The sequence below is a fragment of the Passer domesticus genome, chromosome 1 (genome assembly GCF_036417665.1).
Source record: "Passer domesticus isolate bPasDom1 chromosome 1, bPasDom1.hap1, whole genome shotgun sequence".
Taxonomy (NCBI): Eukaryota; Metazoa; Chordata; class Aves; order Passeriformes; family Passeridae; genus Passer; species Passer domesticus.
In genome coordinates, this window is record NC_087474.1 from 140095685 (window position 1) to 140115675 (window position 19991).

Consider the following 19991-nt stretch of genomic DNA (forward strand, 5'->3'; position numbering starts at 1 on the left):
GCAACCCGCTTAGTAAAAATTCCTTGGAAGAGCTCTGAGAACTGCAGATTTAAGTTATTTCAGTTATGATCACTTTTGGAGCTACATCTGGTTTTGTTCAGTGCTCTGTCATTGCATTAATGGCAAATACATTCCAAGAGATCTTTAGATTATTGTCTGATTTTCAAATGCCAGGAATGCTTTCTATGGAAGATGGGCAAACTTCTGGGATAATTTTGACAAGGACAGCTTTCTTTGTGTGTAGTTTTTGTGTTTCTGCAAGTATTATAATATATTCATTATCAAATCATACCAATACTGACATTCAGTGACTAGCAAATAATTTCTTCTCTGTCAGCTACCTCTATCAGTACGTAATCTTCCTCACTATTACAGTCCAATTTCAGATGCTCAGTCTTTAAAATTACATATACTGGAAAAGGCAAAAATCTGATTGAAATCAAACGCAGCTGTTTTATTTCTCAACAGTGACTGAGCATATGCTGCTGTTACTGTTGTTACAGCATCTAAAGGCTTTACGTTTTGGGGCTCCTTTTGTGCTATGCTATACACAAAGGGAGCACAAAAGTTGTTGTAACCATTACAGTTTGTAGAATAACAGGGCTTGATCCTGGATAGGGATGAGTGTTTTGGTTCCAAATCTGCAGAGCACTAGAGCATATGCTAATTTTAAGCATGTGAATAGTTCCAGCAACATAAATAATAGCATCAATGGAAATATTCACATGCTTAATGTTACACAAGGGCTGTACGTGCCTTGCAGTGTCTGCTGCCTCAGTGCTCAGCACTTTGCACCACTGAGACTTCAACGAATCTGATAAGATCTTTTTTGTGATACATTTCTCATGCTTTAGTCTCAGGATACTGTTTTGTTTCATTTCTAGTATTATGGGGTAGTATGTCGCATTTCAGTGGGTTTGTGGTCTTGAACTGTCCATAATTGCAGAAAAGACAGCTTCCAGTGTGGAGCCTTTTAGCCTGCAGAGTCACATGTCAGCAAATACTGTATTGCCAATTTTTATTGTGTTTGTAATGTGCTATGAGTGCAATATCATATACACCTACTGTAGCAAAAATTCCCCCAGAAATATGGTTCCTGTTCCAAATAGGTGCCAATCTGAAGCATTGAGCAGTGTGCAGATAAAGCAGTTTCACTGGCTGGTTTATTTACCATGAAAAGATTTTGTTCTGCAGATACTTTCATTTGCAGCTGCTATTAATTATGACACTGTTTTACATCTAACAAACAGTGTGAACAGGATTCATTTCAGAAATGTCAACTCTTTGATGGATTTACTTGTTTTCATCTTTACGTACAAGCAGTAAAAACACAATTCACAAAAATATAAAGAGTGCAGCAATGGTTCTAGTCTTGTTTGTTCTTTTGCTTTTCAGCACCACCAAAGTTTCTTCAGCCATTTTTATCTGATAAGAACATGCCATCTGAACTAGAATACATGATAGTTTCCTTTGATGAGCCTCACGTGTATCTTCGTCAGTGGAACGATGAGTCAGTGTTCCAGGAGATGCAGTTTTCGACTCAAGCCGACTGTAAACTTCTGGAATGTCGAAATGTGACCATGCAAAGTGTTGTGAAACCTTTCAAAATCTGGGGGCAGATTGCTGTTTCCAGCGGCACAGCAGGAAGGCTGTTCGACTGCACGATGATGGTTGACCCTATTTCCATCAGCTTTGGCCAATATGCACTTCATTCTCTAAATACAGCAATTCAAGCTTGGCAACAGGTATGCAAAACACAATAATGAGAAAAAATATAGCTACTGTGATTAATTCAATAGCAAATTAGAATATCAGCTGCTTTCATTAAAATATTTCAAGATGTAAATTCCTAACGTATACTGAATTTTTTTTTTCCTAATTAGCATTAATTCTGTGATAGCAATGAAAATTAGGAAAAAAGTATGTAAGGGTGAATGTAGCCAGAATGGCCTGAATTTCACTGAAACTACATGGAATCATATCAGAATAATCAAAACTCTGGTCTTGAAATGCAAAATAATCTATTAATTCATTAAAAGGTAAGTGTCTTTTCATGATACGTCAGCTCAGCTCAGTCTGAGCAACAGCACTTATTGTTTCCAGCTACTACTTCCATCCTTATTGAAGTTCAACACTAGTTTCACGTTACATTCTGTGGAAGCAGCATTAATGGCTGAAGCCAGTCCCAGTATAAGAAACTTGCTTCTGCAATGACCCCTCAAAGGCCTGTAATTCCCTGACTTCACTATAGCCTTGAAATCAAATCATTCTCTTCATCTGCCTGAAGACCTATGTGGAGCCTGGGAATTAATTACCTATCATGGCACTACAATAACAAAGCCCCCAAAAAAGGATAAAACATCTGTTTTATATCAAAAAATTCTTTTTTAAGGGCATTCCATGGTTTTCTTGTTGCAAAAGGACATTCATAAAACAAGATCTAGTGTGATTTAAATCTTCACAGCTGGCTCAAATATCAATGTGAACAAAAATCTTTGTAGCTCCAATTTCTGTTTTTTGTCATATTTTGAACAATGCTTTTAATAAAAAACAAACATAGAAAGTATAAGAGAGTCCTTGTAGGCTGTTTAAACCCAAAATATTTCTGACTTAGTACTAGTCCCTCATCTAAGACATGTGTGGCAACTACTGCAAAATGGCCTTCAGAAAGGTCAGTTTCCTCTTAGGATGGGGGAAAAAAAGATCTCTCAGACATAGCTATACATATAAATAAAATATGGTGCATAAATATTTAAATGTTTTAAACCACATCACAGTGTGAATGACTGACTGACTCCTCTGTGCCTTCAAGGAATATTTTGAGTTGAAAAAAATGGAATTGTATATTTGATTAAGTAGAGCCATATGTCGCATGGTATATTGCTGACAGGTACATTCTATGAATAGTTGGTACTGATTTATACATGGATTTGGCAATGTTAACATGAGCCACAGGAGGATATAATTCTGTAATTGTTGCTGTAATTTTCTCGTTTCCTCTCATGTCAGGGGTACTTGCCACCATGTTCTGATGTGGTGGGTATCTAGCCCAGAGTATTTGAGATTAAAAACTTGCATCGCTTTGAAATTAGGGAACAGTTAACACACAAGTGGGTTCAAAATAGCTTATTAAATTAATTGTTGCCAAGATGTTTTTTATGTGACTTTACCTCAGTTTGAGGGGGTTGGCATGCCCTGAACAGGGAGGGAATACGTTTCCCAATAATAAGCATTGTTTGATGTCTGCTGTTCACACAAAATGCAGTATAAAAGCTACAACTAGAAGCATGAATTTAATAACCAGGAAGGGTTATTTGAATTCTCCACATAGTTTTTACTGGATTAAAATCTGCAACAAGTGATGTTGGAGTCAGTAGACAGACAGATGAAGCATGAAACAATTTGGCCATGCACCTTTAGGTCAGGAGTCCAGAATTAACAGAAGCCTCTGTCAGTGTCTTTGTTTCCTAGATATGGACTGATTTTTGTTGTTGTTGTTATTTTTTGTGGGGTTTTTTTTTGTTGGTGGGGTTTTTTTTAAATTAAGTAATGGTGAGCATTTTGAAAGTACATTAAGCCTAAAAAATACCAGGCTTTATACTTCTAAGTCACATGCTGAAAATCTGAGAGGATTAGCACTTTTTAAAAACAGTTTCCCCTTTTGACATATTTCACTGTCTAATCTGAAATCCCTGTTTAAGTACAAGCAGTAACTGACTAATGCACATCTAAATACAAAGCTAGAGTAATGGGTTTAATAATTAAAGACCTGGGCAAGGAACTTCAATATTGTTATTAATTTAGTTTTATAATTTAATAATAATACAGAAACTATCAAGTGAGATAGAAAATGCATGTTTCCTGTGAACATACATTGGTGGAGCGTGTGGTATTTTTTTCCCTTTATTTGGGCATTTAAGCCTTCATGAATTGTTTTACAGCCTTATTGTTTTGAGATATCTAGAGACAGAGGTCAGCTGAGACAAGAGCTCCCCAGGTGTGGTACAAAGTGTTATTTCTGGGAAAAAGCTTTTTCTTTGTGGTCTCACATAAACCAGGCATTGCAACTCTTTTCCCAAACTCCTCAGAAATTAGAAAATCTCCTGTTTTAAACCTGTTTTACACCACTAGAACTTCTTTTCCTCAAGGTTTGCTGGGTGCTTAACCTTTCTGTTGGCAGTTGCATAAGTTTTTTTAATGAGCTGAGTCAGTCCAAATGCCATCTGTGATCGCAGTGGTTTCCCCATCTTTCTACAATAAGCACGAAGAACAAAGGGAAAAGGATACTGAAGGTTTCTACCTGATAATGCCAGGATATTGCTATGAGTGAAGTTTAAAGAACCCTAAGGAAAATGTTATTTTCTCTTAGAGAGCCTGCAAGGGAGACAAATTGCAAAGGACTTTCTTTGAAAAAAAAAACCATTACTAGGTGATATTGTGTGTCTGTGTGGACATGAGAGGTGGAGAAAAAGCTTGCACAAGTCTTTGTTAGCTTGCGAAGCACAAAGAAAAAAAACTTTGTGCATATGAAGAGGCCTAGTCTTTTACGGTGTGGGTTTGAAATAGCTGTGAGATAAGACACAAGCAGAAAGTCCTGAGACTGAAAAGCCCTGGTGACTAGTATTATGTGGGATGTTTTCCCCCCTCTCTGAACAGAATTCACAAAATATTTGAAAGACCAATAAATGAGAGACACTTTCCAGGCCTCTCTGAGAGAAAATAACAGCTGAAAAATGATCTAAAGAGAGGCAGGAAATTGTCCCTCAGGAACTGACCCTAATCTGTATCTGATTCAAGCTGTTAATCTTTTGCTGATACTTTTGATTTGCTGTTTTAATTCAGAGAGGGTTTTGTTTTTTTTTTCCCTAATCCACACTTAGGTGTTTTCAGCTCCTGGAATCATCATTCAGCCCTTCAGCATCACTGCCACACAAATGGCCTGGTTCTATTTGCCTGGTTTCTCTAGACATTCTTTTATCAATCAAGATGTCTTCACTCCATCCTTTTCATGTGTGTCCAGTGGATAGTTGCCACACTGAGCTAAAGCATCCTCAAGCTTCCTTGATGTTCCTTTAGTCATCTGTTGTTATTAAGACTCGAGGCATCAGTAGCTTTCTCTCAAGCCTGGCAGTACAGACCAATGCCCTGTCGTGCAAATCTTGGTGTTTCCTTGGTTAAAATTTTGGAACTATTATAAAGTGGAACCTAAAATACCTCTTTCACTTAACTTTGAGAACCGTTGTTGTTAAAAGAATTGAATCTAGTAGCAAATCTAGCTTTCAAGACTAATGATTAATGGCAGTCATTCATCAGCACTAAAATGTGTGCAAGTGTCTTAATAATTCCTGATAGGATAACATTCCCCAAGCAGAAGTTAGAAGTTCTATGCATGCCAAAAACTCGCTGGATTCTCTTTTCCCTCTGGGAAATGCAAAAACCTACAGTTTGTATGTGCTTACTTGAAACTAAGTTAGCTACTAAGGTAAAAAGAAGGAAGTTCATCATCTTATGACATTATTCTTTCAATCTCTGTGTATCAAGAACATGTATTGGAGTGAAAAGAAAAGGCTTTTCTTAAATTCCCCTGGGGTTGTGTATAGGTTTGACTCTAACAACATGCTGAGCTCTATGAATAGTAAATCCTCCCATTTAAAAAGAACATTTTGCAAAGCTGTAACAGGAAAATACATATACTTGCGGTATACTTAAGGGTATGTGGGTATGGCAACTTGACAGTAAAAAGTCATAGATCCTCCACTGGAAAATGCCAAAATAAACTCTGCACTCACTGTAAATGTCAGCCTTTAGCACACTCAGATCTGCTACTGAATGTGATACAGACATACTGCTCTGTAAATCTTTTACTGCTTGGAAGAGGTGCAGTTTTGGTTATGCTCACCTGGCTGCTGTTTCACAAAAGATACCTGATCTTATGCAGAAGTAAGAGATTTGGGAATAAGTTTTAATCTGAATATTCTCATGCTGAAATATTCCTAGGGTGTATGGTATTTGCACAAACACACCCAGGCAATCATTCTGACATTCAGTTACAAAAGGAATTACAACCTGCCTTGATTAAGGATAAAGAGGCAACAGACACAAACTGAAACACAGGAAGTTCCATCTGAGCATCATGAAAAACATCTGAACTGTGAGGGTGACCAGTCACTGGAACAGATTGCCCAGGGAGGTTGTGAAGTCTCCTTCTTTGGAGATATTTAACAGCTGCCTGTGTGGGATCCTGGGCAGCTTGCTCAGGTGAACCTGCTTTAACAGGGGCATTGGACTTGGTGGCCTCCAGAGATCCCTTCTAGCCCCAAACATCCTGTAGATTCACCTTAGGTTCTTCTGGAGACACCAGTAGTGAACATGCATTTAAGAATGCTAAACTGGGCATACCTTGCACACTTCACTTCTCAGAGAAACTTGCATGTGCATGACTCAGTAATGTGCTACAAGCAATGCACCAGACTGGTTTTCAAGGATAACTAAGGCTGCATAGGGATCTATGAGGAAATATTTCTCTCCCTCTTGTTTGAGCTCTGAATTTCTGCAGGCTTCCAGGCACATTGTTATCAAAAAGCTAAAGGATCCATATGATTAGAGGCAGGGAAGGTGCTAGCTTTGTAATGTCCATATAAAAGGTCCACTGAGAGAGCAAGGAGGGGAAGCAGAATCAGCTCTGGTTCCATAAGTTAGAGAAAACATCATGGGAAGAAAGGATGAGAAACGAGCTGCTTAGCTGTGTTGTGAAGAGGGAAACCAACCAACAGAAAACTATTGTCATAACAGTGTACTAAGAAAGATGGGTCAGTAAGAGGTAACAAAAACCACAAGAAGGTGAATATTTTGGGTTAGAACAGTTAAATTGCATAAAGACTATCCAAATGTTTGTTTCTTTGAATAATCGTTGCAGTTGCTAGATAGTTGCTTGTAAGTGGAATGTGCCAGCCCACACATGACTAGGGCAGAAATATATGAGATGGTCTCCAAATCAAATTGTTAGTCACAATTTGACCTCTCCCGTATAGGGGATTATAGCTCGTGCCTTCAGAGGTAGAAGACCTGTAGCTGTGGCAATTTTTATGATTGTCATATAGTTTCATTGTGCCAACAGAGTGCCAAGCAGCCAGACGAAAAGCAGCAAGAGAGGGATGGAAAGATGCTGGGAAAAATATATTGTAAAATCTAAAATACTTTTTTTTTCCTATTAAATGGCATGATACATGTTCAAACCAGCCTCATGGAGCTGTGAAAATACTCTACTCAATACTCTACTCTCCTTTTTTTCCTTTAGTTGTCTTTTCAAGTGATGTGGTATCAGGAAAGAGGGAATCTTCTGCTGATCCACAGCAATATTTCAAAGTAGAAGCAGAGGTTGGGGAAGAGGAACTGTAAAACTGTTGGCCTGAGAGCTCAGTTGTCAAGCACTGAAAAACCTCTTCATGCCTCTCTGCTCAGCCTCTTGTACCCTGTCTGCCCTATGTAACATCATTTCCCACTGAATTTAATGTGGTTGAAGGTTTTTGCCCAAATTAGAAAACTTAGTTTTATTGCAGTTTTAAATCTTTGAGGTTTGCATTACAGAAACATAAAGTAAAATATTTTAAGTCTTAGGATATATTTTATCAACCCAGAAACTATATTCTGCAGAGATTACTATGAGGCCAAAGCTAAGGAAAGAGATCTTGCATTTCTGTGTTGTAGCAGTCGCCACTGGGCAGGCAGCTGCCAAATGTCCTGCAACTGACATTGATTCTTCCTGGCTCTCATATCCCTTTCCTTTCAGAACCGATGCCCTGAGGCAGAGGAGTTTGTCTTCAGCCATTTCGTGATCTGCAATGACACCCAGGAGACGCTGAGGTTTGGCCAGGTGGATACTGATGAGAATATTTTGCTGGCTACTCTCCACAGTCACCAGTACAGCTGGCGCTCGCACAAGTCCCCCCAGGTATGGCAGAAACAGCCCTTCCAGGGCAGCCTTTGCTAAAGATGGTGGTGCCTTCATGCACTGATTCTTTGGTTTTCTCTGTGGTCTCAACCATCTCTAAAGCTCCAGTTCCTTCAGGAGTCACACACTTGCGCTGCAACACAGAGAAAAGGTAAACAAAGTATGAGGAAAGCCAGAAGTCTTTAAAAGTTGCTCAAGGGTAGAACTGGATGTGCACTTTTGTAAAACAAAGCAGTTGTGTGAAGCTTCTGAAAAAAGGAAAGACAACTTGCCAGGTTTCTATAACTAAGCGATCCATGTTTCCTGAGATGTACATTAGAGATTTGGGGAATTTTTTTAACCAATTGTTTTTACCAGAAGCATCTGTTCACTGAAATTGTTTGCAGAACAGGGTCAAACTGGACAAAGCTCTCAACTTAGTGCTTCCCTTAGAAAAGATTTGAAATTGTCAGAAACACCCCACTTATATAGTTTAAATAATACAGTTTCTGGGTTTTTGGATTTTTTGTTTTAAGGATAAACACTGAAACTGAAATAAAATATTTTTAACTATCAACAGGAAGTACTTCAATGAAACTATAGAATCATTTAAGTTGGAAAGACCTTTAAAATCACTGAGTCCAACCCAATACTGCCAAGTCTACCAGTAAACATTGTCCCTAAGTGCCACATCTTTTAAAGACTTTCAGGGATGGTGACTCAGCCATTCCCTGGGCAGCCTGTTCCAATGCTTGACAACCCTCACCATGAAGCAACTTTTCCTAATATCCAATCTAAACCTTCCTGGCATAACTTGAGGCCCATTTCTTTTTGTCCTGTTACTTGGGAGAGGAGACCAACACTTGGGAGGTAGTAAAAAATAGACTTCTTGTCTTTATTCAAGACAGGACAAGAACTTAAATCTAATTTTAAAAGTGTTTGTGAAACAGCAAACCTGTTTCTTCTCTTTTCTTAGTATATACCCAGCTCCTGCTGAGTATGAAACTACAGAGCTGTGCCACCCCATTTGCTGAGCAGTAGTCCTGCCCTGAAAAATCACTAAAATTTTAACAGATCCTAGGAGGAATGTAGTGAATGGGAGCTCCTAACTCCTCTAGAGCTCTCGGAAATACTAGTCTTAGCATGTGAGAAAAAAGGCAATTTTTGAATTGTAATTCTAAACACGAGTTGTGCCCACTTTCACTGCTGACAAGTTTCAAGTTACACTGGGAGGCAGAGATGGCAAATTTACTGTGGTTTTCATTCACATGTCAGCTGATGGATATGCAAAACTACTGAATTTTACATGAATGTGGTAATCTGTGCAGAGCAAAATCTGCCAGAATAAACAATTGCAGTTGACACTGAAGTCAGGGCATAAGTTAAGAGGAAGCCAAGCTCATAAAGGACCATCTTAGCCCAGCAACAGAGGAACTGTTATAAAAAGTGTGTGCTGGTGTAATAGTAACAGAGGTCTTTGGGGACTTCGAGACTCTGGAGTAGTGCATGTCCCTTTCCATGTTTTAAAAGAAGACATATTTTCTCATACACACACAACACCTGTGACACCCCATCCTACAGGTGACCAAACCAAGTGGTGACTGTGCTCTTTGCAGCTGGGCACATGTCAGAGTCTGGGACAACATCCCCACTCATCAGGTGACATAGGATTACAGTTGTTGTAATTCCCCTTGGTTGTGTGAGGGAGAAAGAAAGTTAACTAAGTGTAACCTATAACTCATAACCAATTATCACTGGCATTGGTAGCAACCACCCAAAATTAGATTTAAACCTTTTCATAAATATGTGGAAGAAGAAGAAGGAAATATTTAAAGTAATGTAAATAAACCCAGAACTAAGTAAGGATTTCCTCTTAAAAAGTTCTTGCATTCATTTTCTGGTAACTTACCTAAAATGACTCGGTTGTGAGAATCCTCATTTTAGATAGATCTGCTAAAGGTGTAGTTCTGAGTATGGTGTGTATTCATTAATGGTTCAAACTGGAAGGAGTTTTAAAAATAAAGATTATCTCAAGCAAGTGAAAAGTTGAAGAACTAAAATAACAGGTCATTACTGATACTTTCTCTTAGTTGCAACTGAACTGCTAAAAACCACCATCAGAATAAATGGCATTAGACATCTAACACCTGGAAAACTTAAACTGTGCTTTCAGTCACACACTTGAGCAGTGCAAAATATTCCATTTTCATGGCTGCTATGTAAGTTTCTTATTAAATTAAAAACAAAAGTGCAGGATGAAAGGTGGAAAAGTCCATCAGAAGCCCAAATCACTCATAAGGGAGTGAGGTGACAGTAGGAGCTTCAGATTCATTTTTCAGATATTCATTCTTCAGCTAACAGTTGGTGATGTCAAAGGGTTTCCCCATTCTGTTTTGCTCTGATCAAACTTAGATTCACTGAAGAACTGGGCTGATAAAAAGTCAGGAGTGTCATGATGGATTCCCATGTCCCAGGAGATGGCAAAGCTAACAGCTGACTCCTGACTCAGCCACACTGCTGGCCAGCAGGCTCTTCTAGCAGGGTGGTTCAACTTCCCTTGTCCCAACCTTTGGAATAATTTCAACATGATTTCTGCTCTCTTAACATTTTTAAACAGCCATGTCTTGCTGGGAAATACAGAGATTAAAAAAACAGCACTGAGGTAATTTCACTGAAACTATGTGGGAGCACAGGCTTTCTACACACAGCTGAGAAAGAAACAAATTTTCTTTACAAAAGTCTTGTAAAGAGAGAACCTTGGCATTCTCCTATAAGCCTATTCATTTGCCAATATGAGTCCACTGTAAATGCAGCGTTCAGAATGGCAGTTCATCTAACCAGTACAATCCCTTGTCATTTGAAATAATAGGAAAAAAGTTTGTTTAAATGTTATTACAAATGTTGTCATGTACATTTTTTTAATGATTAATACAAATCCTTGAAATTAAAACAACAACTCAATCAAGACATCAGGTTGTCCCTTTTATACTGTGGCACTTTTCTAATTGTTTCCATGCAAAACTATCTAGCAGCTTGTTATCCAAAGGTCAGAAAAATGCCCAAGCAAGGACAAACCCTCTGAGTGTCATATTCATGGAATGCTAGATGACTTCATAGTTATGAAATTATTTCATTTCTCATGATAATTCCTGACTTGCCAAGTTAGTGAATTTTAAGAACTCTGAGAGCAGATTGTAAGATAAATGTGAAATAATCCATACTTCTGGAGTCAGGGACTTCCCTCCAGGCATTAGTTCATACTTGACTTACTTGACTTACTCTTGGGGATAAAATGAGTTAGGACAAGGTCTTAGATACCACATTCTCTTACTGGGAAAGAAAACCAACTTGCACAACTTTGGCTGGCTCATGTTTCTTGTTACACAGGCACTAAGAAGCAGCGGTTGCCATGAAATACTTTATTTAACCTCTGCAAAATGTTTTTTTAGTATGGCAAGGCAGTTCAGTTAAATGAAAATAAATAGTTTTAAAAGGATTGTATTTCTTCTACATTCACATCAATAAAATTCTCCATTTTTCTTTTGCTAATTAAGAATAGAGATGCGGTAATTGACCATGTAAATTATTTAACACAATTAAATATATATACACCTAAATTACATATTTTAATAATGCTTTATTTACATTTAGAATTAATTTATTATTAATGAAACTATGGGCTAAGATTTTTTTAATTTCAACTTTTTTATGTTACAAAGACAGCTACAGCACACCAAGGACTTGGATTTATCAGCTCTCAATGGTGTCCCTCCAACTGTTTGGCTTAACTTAAAGCTCCTTGCTTCCTTCATTTTTTCCTTGCCTGGATCCTTTACATTTCAGGGAACCTAACCTTTCCCTTTTAACTTTCACTCTGATTCCTGCAAGTCTCGCTACTTTGGCTAAGATTTCAGTCATAAGTCCGAGGTCTGATGCTCACTCTTTTACACCACTCCATCCCCCCACATTTTCCTCAGATTTCACGAGGTTTTGGCCCCCCTTAGGGATAAGACACCCCCAACTCTGTAGTCCCTTTCAGAGTTGGGGTAGGTCCAAAACTGATGGTATTTGAGGCTTTAAGCAGCTCTAACTAAAGCTGCCAGATTTTGTGAGTTCCTTCTGCAGATTTTAATGAAAGTTGGAGGTCTGTTAGACATCATTAAAAGGGAAGAGAAGATACATCATTCCTGTGCTCTACAGACAGCACTGGCCCCTGCATTATTATTGGATCAAGTCTGCACTCCTTATCTTGATCTTCACATTGTTTTGTGGGATGGGCCCCAGTTACATCAAAAGTCATGTTTGTCTCCAAGACAGCTGTGTTTTTTAGATGAACTGGAGCATATGATACATAGGGTGAAACTCTGAAGTTAGAAGAGATGTGATCTTCCTAGTAATTTACTCAGAGTTAAGGAATTCTGCCTTGCAAGACAGTAGGCAATTGGAGGGTCCCACTAGGGATCACAGCAAATGTAAAAACCAGATATCCATGAGAGTCCCCTGAATGTATTCTGCAGAGATTGTTTGCTTATGGACAGACAGCAGAATTTGTCTGTAATGTGCTCGTTATTACTTGTTGTTTTCCCCACACTCAACCTTCAGCAGAGTCCTCTGAGGAAGTGCAGAATGATGGAATTAAGTTCATTTGTGTGTTTTCTATGCAAAACATAATGTTACATAGTAGAAATTTTTAGAAAGTAGCAGTTCTCAAACCTTTCTGTAGTCTCCTTCCAGGGTTACAGTAACAGTTACACATTATCACTTTTCATCATCTTTAACTTGAAGCAGCAGATATCATGGATAAAAAATCAGTTGCTGTGTTGAATTGGGCAGTGACTTCAACGAGAATGTGGAGATTAATAAAATATATTTATTTCTTATCAAAGTAAGTAAATATGCCTGAAACTGTGTCATTTTAGTGCTACTTGGAAAATATATCTATCATTTTTCTGATCATACACTTTCAAAGCCTTGAGCAGATATTAGTTCTGGTTAGTACATTATTAGTACCTTCACTGGAACACATTTATAATTTTTCTTATTTTAAATAGTGTGTCTGTGAACACAAATTCTAAATTTTATAAACATATTTTTTAAAGGCTACTGTAGTTTTACAAATAGCAAATTTGCTATATAAGAACTTCTTCCTTGTTCTACCCAAAAAAAGACTAGATCCACATTTTGGTTCATGTCACAGCAGGATCACAATTCATTGTTATTTACTCCCAAGTTGCTGTTCTTTCAGATATTCAGTTATATCATGAAAAATTACATGAACTACTCTAGGTTCAAACTTAGAAACTGTAACAGCTATATCAGTTGTTATTGGGATATTTTCCCATTTTGCTGTTTAGTAGTGCTGCAAGTTCTCTGAACAATCTCTTGTACTTTACATAATCCTGCCCAGGTCATTAGAGAACAACATCAGGCAAAAAAAGCTGTATGTTATTTTATACTGGTCACACAGTGAGAAGAGTACTGTTGTTTTTTCTGGGGGTCCTGCATTCTAAAGCAATGCTTATACTTTATTACATGTAATTGAATTTCTAGATAATATCTGGAGCAGGTAAGGATTAATATTATCCATGAACATTTATAATTTGGTTACTGTTCCTTAGCTAAAAGACTTTTTGGCAGTGTGTAGGGTGAGTTTGTACCTGTGAGGTTCAGGTCTGCTTTGCAGGTAATGTTGAGGTTCACAACATCTCCAGGAGCCCCCAGGGTCAGAGTTTATCTGCCAAGTGTGACCTTTTTTCTACTAGCCAGCATGGGGGTGATGGAAATTGCCTTTTCCATGGTCTGTACTGGCTTTGAGTCCTACAAGGGCCAATGGCATAGAACTGGCCAGATCTCCCAGGTCACTTGAGAAAATGAAGCCAAAGTGAAGTTCAAGCTATTTTGGTGGCCACTGTGGCTGAGGGTATGCAGAATAAATATTTCATTCACTGTTTTTCCAAATACTAGTTGGTTTTATTGTTGTGAATCCTAATCCTAGTCAAGAGCCTCTTTGTATTGTGAAAACACAGTAAAAAAAAAAAAAATCAAACTTCCCCATTTAATTTTTCTGTTAGAAATTTCTTTAGTTTTGAGTCTTAGAATTCAGCTCCCATCTCCAGAGCTACATTTCCCCTGTGCTGCTGCATTATCACAGCTTTTATTTTACTATCCTCAATCTTTTAAAATTACAACTGCTCCCCTACCATTTACCAGGTCCTCACCTGATTCTTCCCAAACTCTCAGAGTTCATAGCAGTTACCCTTGTTCCCCTCAAAAAAACTTTTTCTAGTTTCACTTAGAAGACAAATACAATCTAAAGAACCTTGGTGAAACCAGTTAAATCTGATGAATCTACAAGTAAATAGAAATCAAATTCACATCACTAAACATTTTGAGGGCTCAAGCTTTAAATTACTTACACAGCTGGAAGTTGATGCCTTTTCTGGACAGGCTAAATTCTTAGTCTCACTTTTAATTCCCCATTTTAGTCCTCATGCTTTGTCATATGACACACAGCTTTATTTACTCAGATCATGTCCTTCACTCACACATCTAGCTGAAAACCTAAGTAAATTTTGAGGAGCACATAGAAACATTCTGTGAAGAGGCATGATAAAGACATTATTTTAAAGATAAAGTTTTCTAGCCATTTGCTCCAGTAAGAGCAGTTTTTCATCTTAATCTGCCTTCCTTCAATTAATTCCTATTTCTCTCAAAGCAGAAATCCATAATGGCTAAGAATCACAAATCCAAACCCCAGCCAAGTCTAGTCAAAACAAAACTCTCTGGGTTATCTGCTGGTATATTTCCCCAACAGAAAATGCAGAAATCAAATATTTACAGGAATGAGTGCCTACCTTCACGTATACAATAGATAGTCTGTTTAAATTCTCTCTATGCTACAAATTTTCATTTATCAGTGGGTTGTATTTCTTAGAATGCTTTGAAGTCGCTTTTCTTGTATCTTAATGCAATGAATTCTCTTTTCTCCTAATACATGTTCCATACCTAGCTATATTCACTGAACTTTTTTGAACAGAGTGTCTAATAAATTCTGAGAATTAGCATAAAGCTTGATCAGTGAAAGAGTTAATGACAATTATTGCAAATCTTTAGTATCAGGTCACTTTGATACCTGTTTGGTCACAGTGAGATGCAAATAAAACCAAGGTTCTGGCTTCAGTCCCTGTATGGGCCATTCACTTAAGAGCTGGACTTGATGATCCTTGTGAGTCCTTTCCAATTTAGAAAATTCTGTGAATCTGTAAATCTGTTTTCTGCTAAAATTATGCTAATGTCTGATAACTTAGTTCTCTAAAAGCAGTGCCATTTTTTTATTTCCTGCCATATGTTTCTGCATCATTTAGTGTCATTTGCTGATTATTTCTAGCCACCTTCTCCAGAAATCTCACACTTAAATAATCATTCAGAGATCCTTTTTTTTTGTTTTGTTTTCATGCAGTTTCTTGGCTCAAAAGCAAACTTACACAGCACCCAATTCTTATACTGTTAGGTCATTAATACAAATATATTAGAGATCTTTAAAGTCAATTATGAAGGCCGTATCCTTTGTGTTTACCAGTATGCAAATTGTATGTTTGTAAAATAAGAAAATGCCAATAGATTCTAATAGCTCTTCTTTATTTTTCTTTCTGATCTTGAAGTTAAATGCAGACTAATCACTACACAGAAAATTTGTAAGGCAGTGTTTGGGAGCTAATGACTGCTCAGGGAAAGCTGACAGCATGTTCCTTGGGAACATTCAACTCGTGAGCAAAGCTGTTTGTACAGGGTGGGAGACATCCTAGTGTTGTAGCTACATGTAATTACTAATTGTCAATTAGGGCATTTACATGACGTCTATCTTTGGAGCGCACAGTATTTTGTGGGCCTACTAGCTGAGACTGACCACTTAAGTACCTTTTCTCATTATTTGGCTGTCATTTCCAGCTACCATTCTCTCCAAAGTAAACAGTTTTCGTGTTTCTCCTAATTTTCATATGTGATGAGATTTATTCCCAGCTGCCTCTGTGAGAAACTGAACAGATTCCAGCCACTGCAATTGGATTTTTTTTGTTGTTTTCTTTTTCCTTTTCTTTAACTAATGCTTCAGAATTGAAGTGACATGTTTGTTTATGAGTTTGGCTATCCTATTGTACAGCCTCCCTCAACATAACCTTGAATACAAAGCTGTGCCCACACGTGTGCACATCCAGATGCCTTCCTTGCACACACGGGCACGTATCAGCCTTTGTGCTTCCAGCATGAAACTCATTTCAGTCTGAATGCAGCAGTCATCACTCTTGCAAATTCAAAAGCCACCCACTGAATGGATGTTATTGTTCTGTGTGTAACTTGTGCTGAGGATACCACAAATTGCAAACAGGCTACTGAGTTGTAATATCTTTGAAAGTTATTGCTGTGGTTGTTTCTTAAAACAATGTAGGAAACCCCAACATCCAGCCCTTCACTAAGTCAAACTGACCAGACTCATGGTGAGTGCTATCTCTTTCTGGAACCAAATCATGGAAGAACACAGTATTTACAAGTTTCAGTTTTTGCTAGTGTAAATAATCGATCTTTGGGCCTGATCCTGTTCTCAATTACTTAAATTAATTAATGACAGATGTCCAAAATCAGAGTGAAATTCAACCCTCAAGAGAGAACTCCCACAAGGCCTTCATATGACTGTTTTAAAGAACTTAAGTGATGCTTAGGCTCTGTGCTGGCCCTCTGCAAAGAATAAATTTTACCCAGAATGCTTATTGCTTTGATCCCTTATATATAACTCACATCCTTAAGTTTGCACAGCCACAAAAGATCTATACAGAGCTAAATAGCCAGATCTTCAGCTGGTGTAAATTTATGTAACTTCATTGACCTACATGGAACAGTACCAATTTTCACTACTCTGGCTTAAAGAATCTCCATGGGACAGAGGTAAGTGCGTATGGTGGGTAAATGGATGAAAGGCTCTTCAAATGATGAAAGACTATATTGCTCTGGAAGTGATTTAAGTTAAACTGGAAAAAAGCCACTCCTTTTCCGGAATAAATCACATAGGGAGTATAATTACGCAGTTAAATTTCTTCTCATGCAGTCAAGCTTGAACTTACCACCACATTTGTGTAAGAAATGAAATGTTTCCCATCTCTCAGCAATATACCACATTCTACATTTAACAGATACATATATGCAAGCTATACAAGTCCTTCTTTATTTTTGAAGGGAAGGGTATTTGTAATTTTCTGTCTTATTCTGAAGGCAAAAAATCTGGCATGGACCTGTGTTCCGTATCACCTTGCTGGTAATAGAATGGGCTTCTAGAACAATTTCAAAGGCATTGAAGAAAATCTCTTATTTCCTGTTTTATACTCTCTAGTCTACTTCCCCTTTTTTTTTTTTGTGAACAGTTGTGTGCCTGGATGTTAAACATTCTGTTAAAGCAGGTAATTTATAGAAATGCATGATTCAGAGCCATTTCATGGTATTGTTACTTCTTCTGATTGTGTCTGAAATCACAGAATTACAGACTGAATGGATCATTCAGACAACTGGTGTGCTTAGCATTGCTGAGATTTCAAACCAAGAATCTCTGTCATGGGAATTTATATCCTACTGCAAGGCACTTTTTTTTCCTGGTTATGTATTGAAGTAGTAACTTCTTTCTTTCCAGCTGTTACACATCTGTATTGAAGGCTGGGGAAACTGGCGGTGGTCTGAGCCATTCAGTGTGGACAATACAGGGACCTTCATTCGCACCATTCAGTACAAGGGCCGGACAGCATCACTTATTATCAAGGTTCAGCAGCTCAGTGGAGTGCAGAAGCAAGTAAGGATTTGATCCAGTTAGGAAAAAATAACATGAGTAATTTAAACTGTTGCCTGTTCATGAATTAGTCACTTTGTTATTTATTCTCTCCTACTGGGATCTGCAAAAAACAAGTATAGCAGTCTTTTGGGGCTATTTTGGGGAATTTTTACAACATTTTTCTTCACTTTGGTGTCAATCTTAGCATTTAAAAGCTCAGTTACCAACATGTATTTTATATGCTCCAGTAAACATCTCTTTGCATGGTTCATAAGTTCTGACAGTGCTAAGTTACATAATCTTTTACATGTTTTAAGCTCTTGAGAAACAGATTTTTCTCCTAATTTTTTTTAAGAAACTCTTCATAATGTATTCTGGGTAGTAGTTCAGGCCTACATATTTTTTAAGTGAAAGAATTACCAAATTAACATTTGTAAATCAGCTGCTGTGCAGTAACTTTCCCTTCACTGTCTTTGTAAAGTGACGTGCAATAACACTGCAGCCATTCTGCCTGCATTGGCAGAAGCCAGAGCATGAGGTGGACAGGACATGCTCAGCTCATGGATGTGGCAGAGCTGTACTGCACAGCAACAGCACAGCTGGCCAGACAGGAGCAGTGCCTGGGGTCACTGAAAGCCCTGCTGAGATTTCACGTGGTGGGCTGTAGCTGTGCTGTGTGCCCCCATTCATGAAAAAAGAAATTATGATGGTTGTAAAGCAGGGATACACGTGGAATGGTGTTCCCTGGTTTAGATTGGAAAAATTCAGATACATCTCTACAGTAAACAATTCATGCATGATGGACAGCAACAACGCCAAGTCTAATCTGGTCATTTTCTAGGTGTGTGCACTTAAATACAGAAACACGTTACAGTAATTTAATAAAATTATAAGCTTTAAAATGGCAGACATACTGTGAAAGCTCTGGATCATTGGCTTGGGATGGGAATGTGAGGTATCCATAGAAACCTGTCTGAAGTGCATCCCTGTGACTGCTCAGAAATGTCTCAATATGGAGGCCATCACAGAACTCTCAAAATCCAAACCAGAACTGTCAGCCATGGGCAGTACTGTCGAGTTCAGTGGGAAGGAAAGTGGATACATGTTTCTTTCAAGCATGGATACTGCCTTTGCAATATTTCAAGCATTTTAATGCCTAGATTTCTATGAAATTGGACATACATTTGGCCAATAAAAATAATGTTTTACCAGTCACTGCCTTCAGCAGTGCTTGGGGAAACTTAAAGCACGGAGATTCTTCTACAGGTTTTCACTCTCTAATTCAATTTTGACTTTTTTTTCCCAATTGTTTACATAAGAGCTGTATTTCTTGTGTGTTTTAGATCCTAATCTGTGGAAGACAGACAGTCTGTAGTTACCTTTCTGAAAGTATTGAACTGAAAGTGGTTCAGCATTACATTAGTCAAGATGGACAGGCTGTTGTTAAAGAACACATCAACTGCCTTGCAGCCAAGCAGAAATTGCCTTCATATATCCTAGAAAACAATGAGCTCACTGAGCTGAGCGTGAAATCTACAGGAGATGAAGACTGGTCCCAAGATGTATGTCTAAGTTCTAAACAGACAGAACACAGCACTGTCATTCAGGTATGATGAGAAATGGGTATGTGGAACAGAGCATTAAAAATGTCTGAGAGAACTGAGCACTTCACATTTAGACTTCTGTTTGATATAATGAAATAGTGAATGTTGTCATCCTGACATAATGTTAGTGTAATGTTGATCTTTCTGCAAACAGGTACCATCTTCAAAGAGTTCAATTACATATGTGTGGTGCACAGTTTTGACTTTAGAGCCCAATTCACATGTGCAACAGCGATTAGTAAGTACATTTAATGTTTCTGAAATCTAAATGTTCATGCCTTATGTCTCATATAATAAATTAAGGTCAGAATGACCCACTGTAAAGATTTATCAATAGTTTTTTCAACTGTTGTAATACTGAAATAAAATTTGCTTTAAATTGCTGTATTTTTTTCTGTTTTGTAGATTGTTTTCAGCCCTCTTTTCATTGTAAGGAGCCATCTTCCAGACCCTATTATCTTACATATAGAGAAAAGAAGCCTGGGATTGAATGAAACACAAGTGATTCCAGGGAAAGGACAGGAGAAAGCACTGCAAAATATAGAACCTGATCTTACACACCACCTGACTTTTCAAGCCCGGTAAAATACTTATTTTCCTTGAAAATTGTTCATTTGTATGGAAAAGAAAGAATAATTTACACTTGAAC

The 19991-nt window shown here is 37.8% G+C and overlaps 1 protein-coding gene and 1 long non-coding RNA gene across 8 annotated transcripts in view; one reads left to right on the forward strand and one right to left on the reverse strand.

Moving 5' to 3' along the window:
• The window catches only part of VPS13B (vacuolar protein sorting 13 homolog B), a 426582-nt gene that overhangs the window by 371724 nt on the left and 34867 nt on the right, over positions 1-19991 (forward strand). For all 7 annotated transcript variants that reach the window (XM_064392805.1, XM_064392810.1, XM_064392794.1 and 4 more), the window contains 6 exons: positions 1396-1745; positions 7790-7951; positions 17604-17759; positions 19082-19345; positions 19497-19580; positions 19748-19923. In XM_064392805.1, coding sequence (XP_064248875.1) covers positions 1396-1745; positions 7790-7951; positions 17604-17759; positions 19082-19345; positions 19497-19580; positions 19748-19923 — 1192 coding nt within the window. The remainder of the gene's footprint in view (positions 1-1395; positions 1746-7789; positions 7952-17603; positions 17760-19081; positions 19346-19496; positions 19581-19747; positions 19924-19991) is intronic.
• On the reverse strand, positions 7945-14408 carry LOC135282781 (uncharacterized). The gene is made up of 3 exons (XR_010348830.1): positions 14347-14408; positions 9840-9930; positions 7945-8084 (listed from the first exon to the last, which is right to left on the reverse strand). It is a non-coding gene; the product is annotated as an uncharacterized LOC135282781 (long non-coding RNA).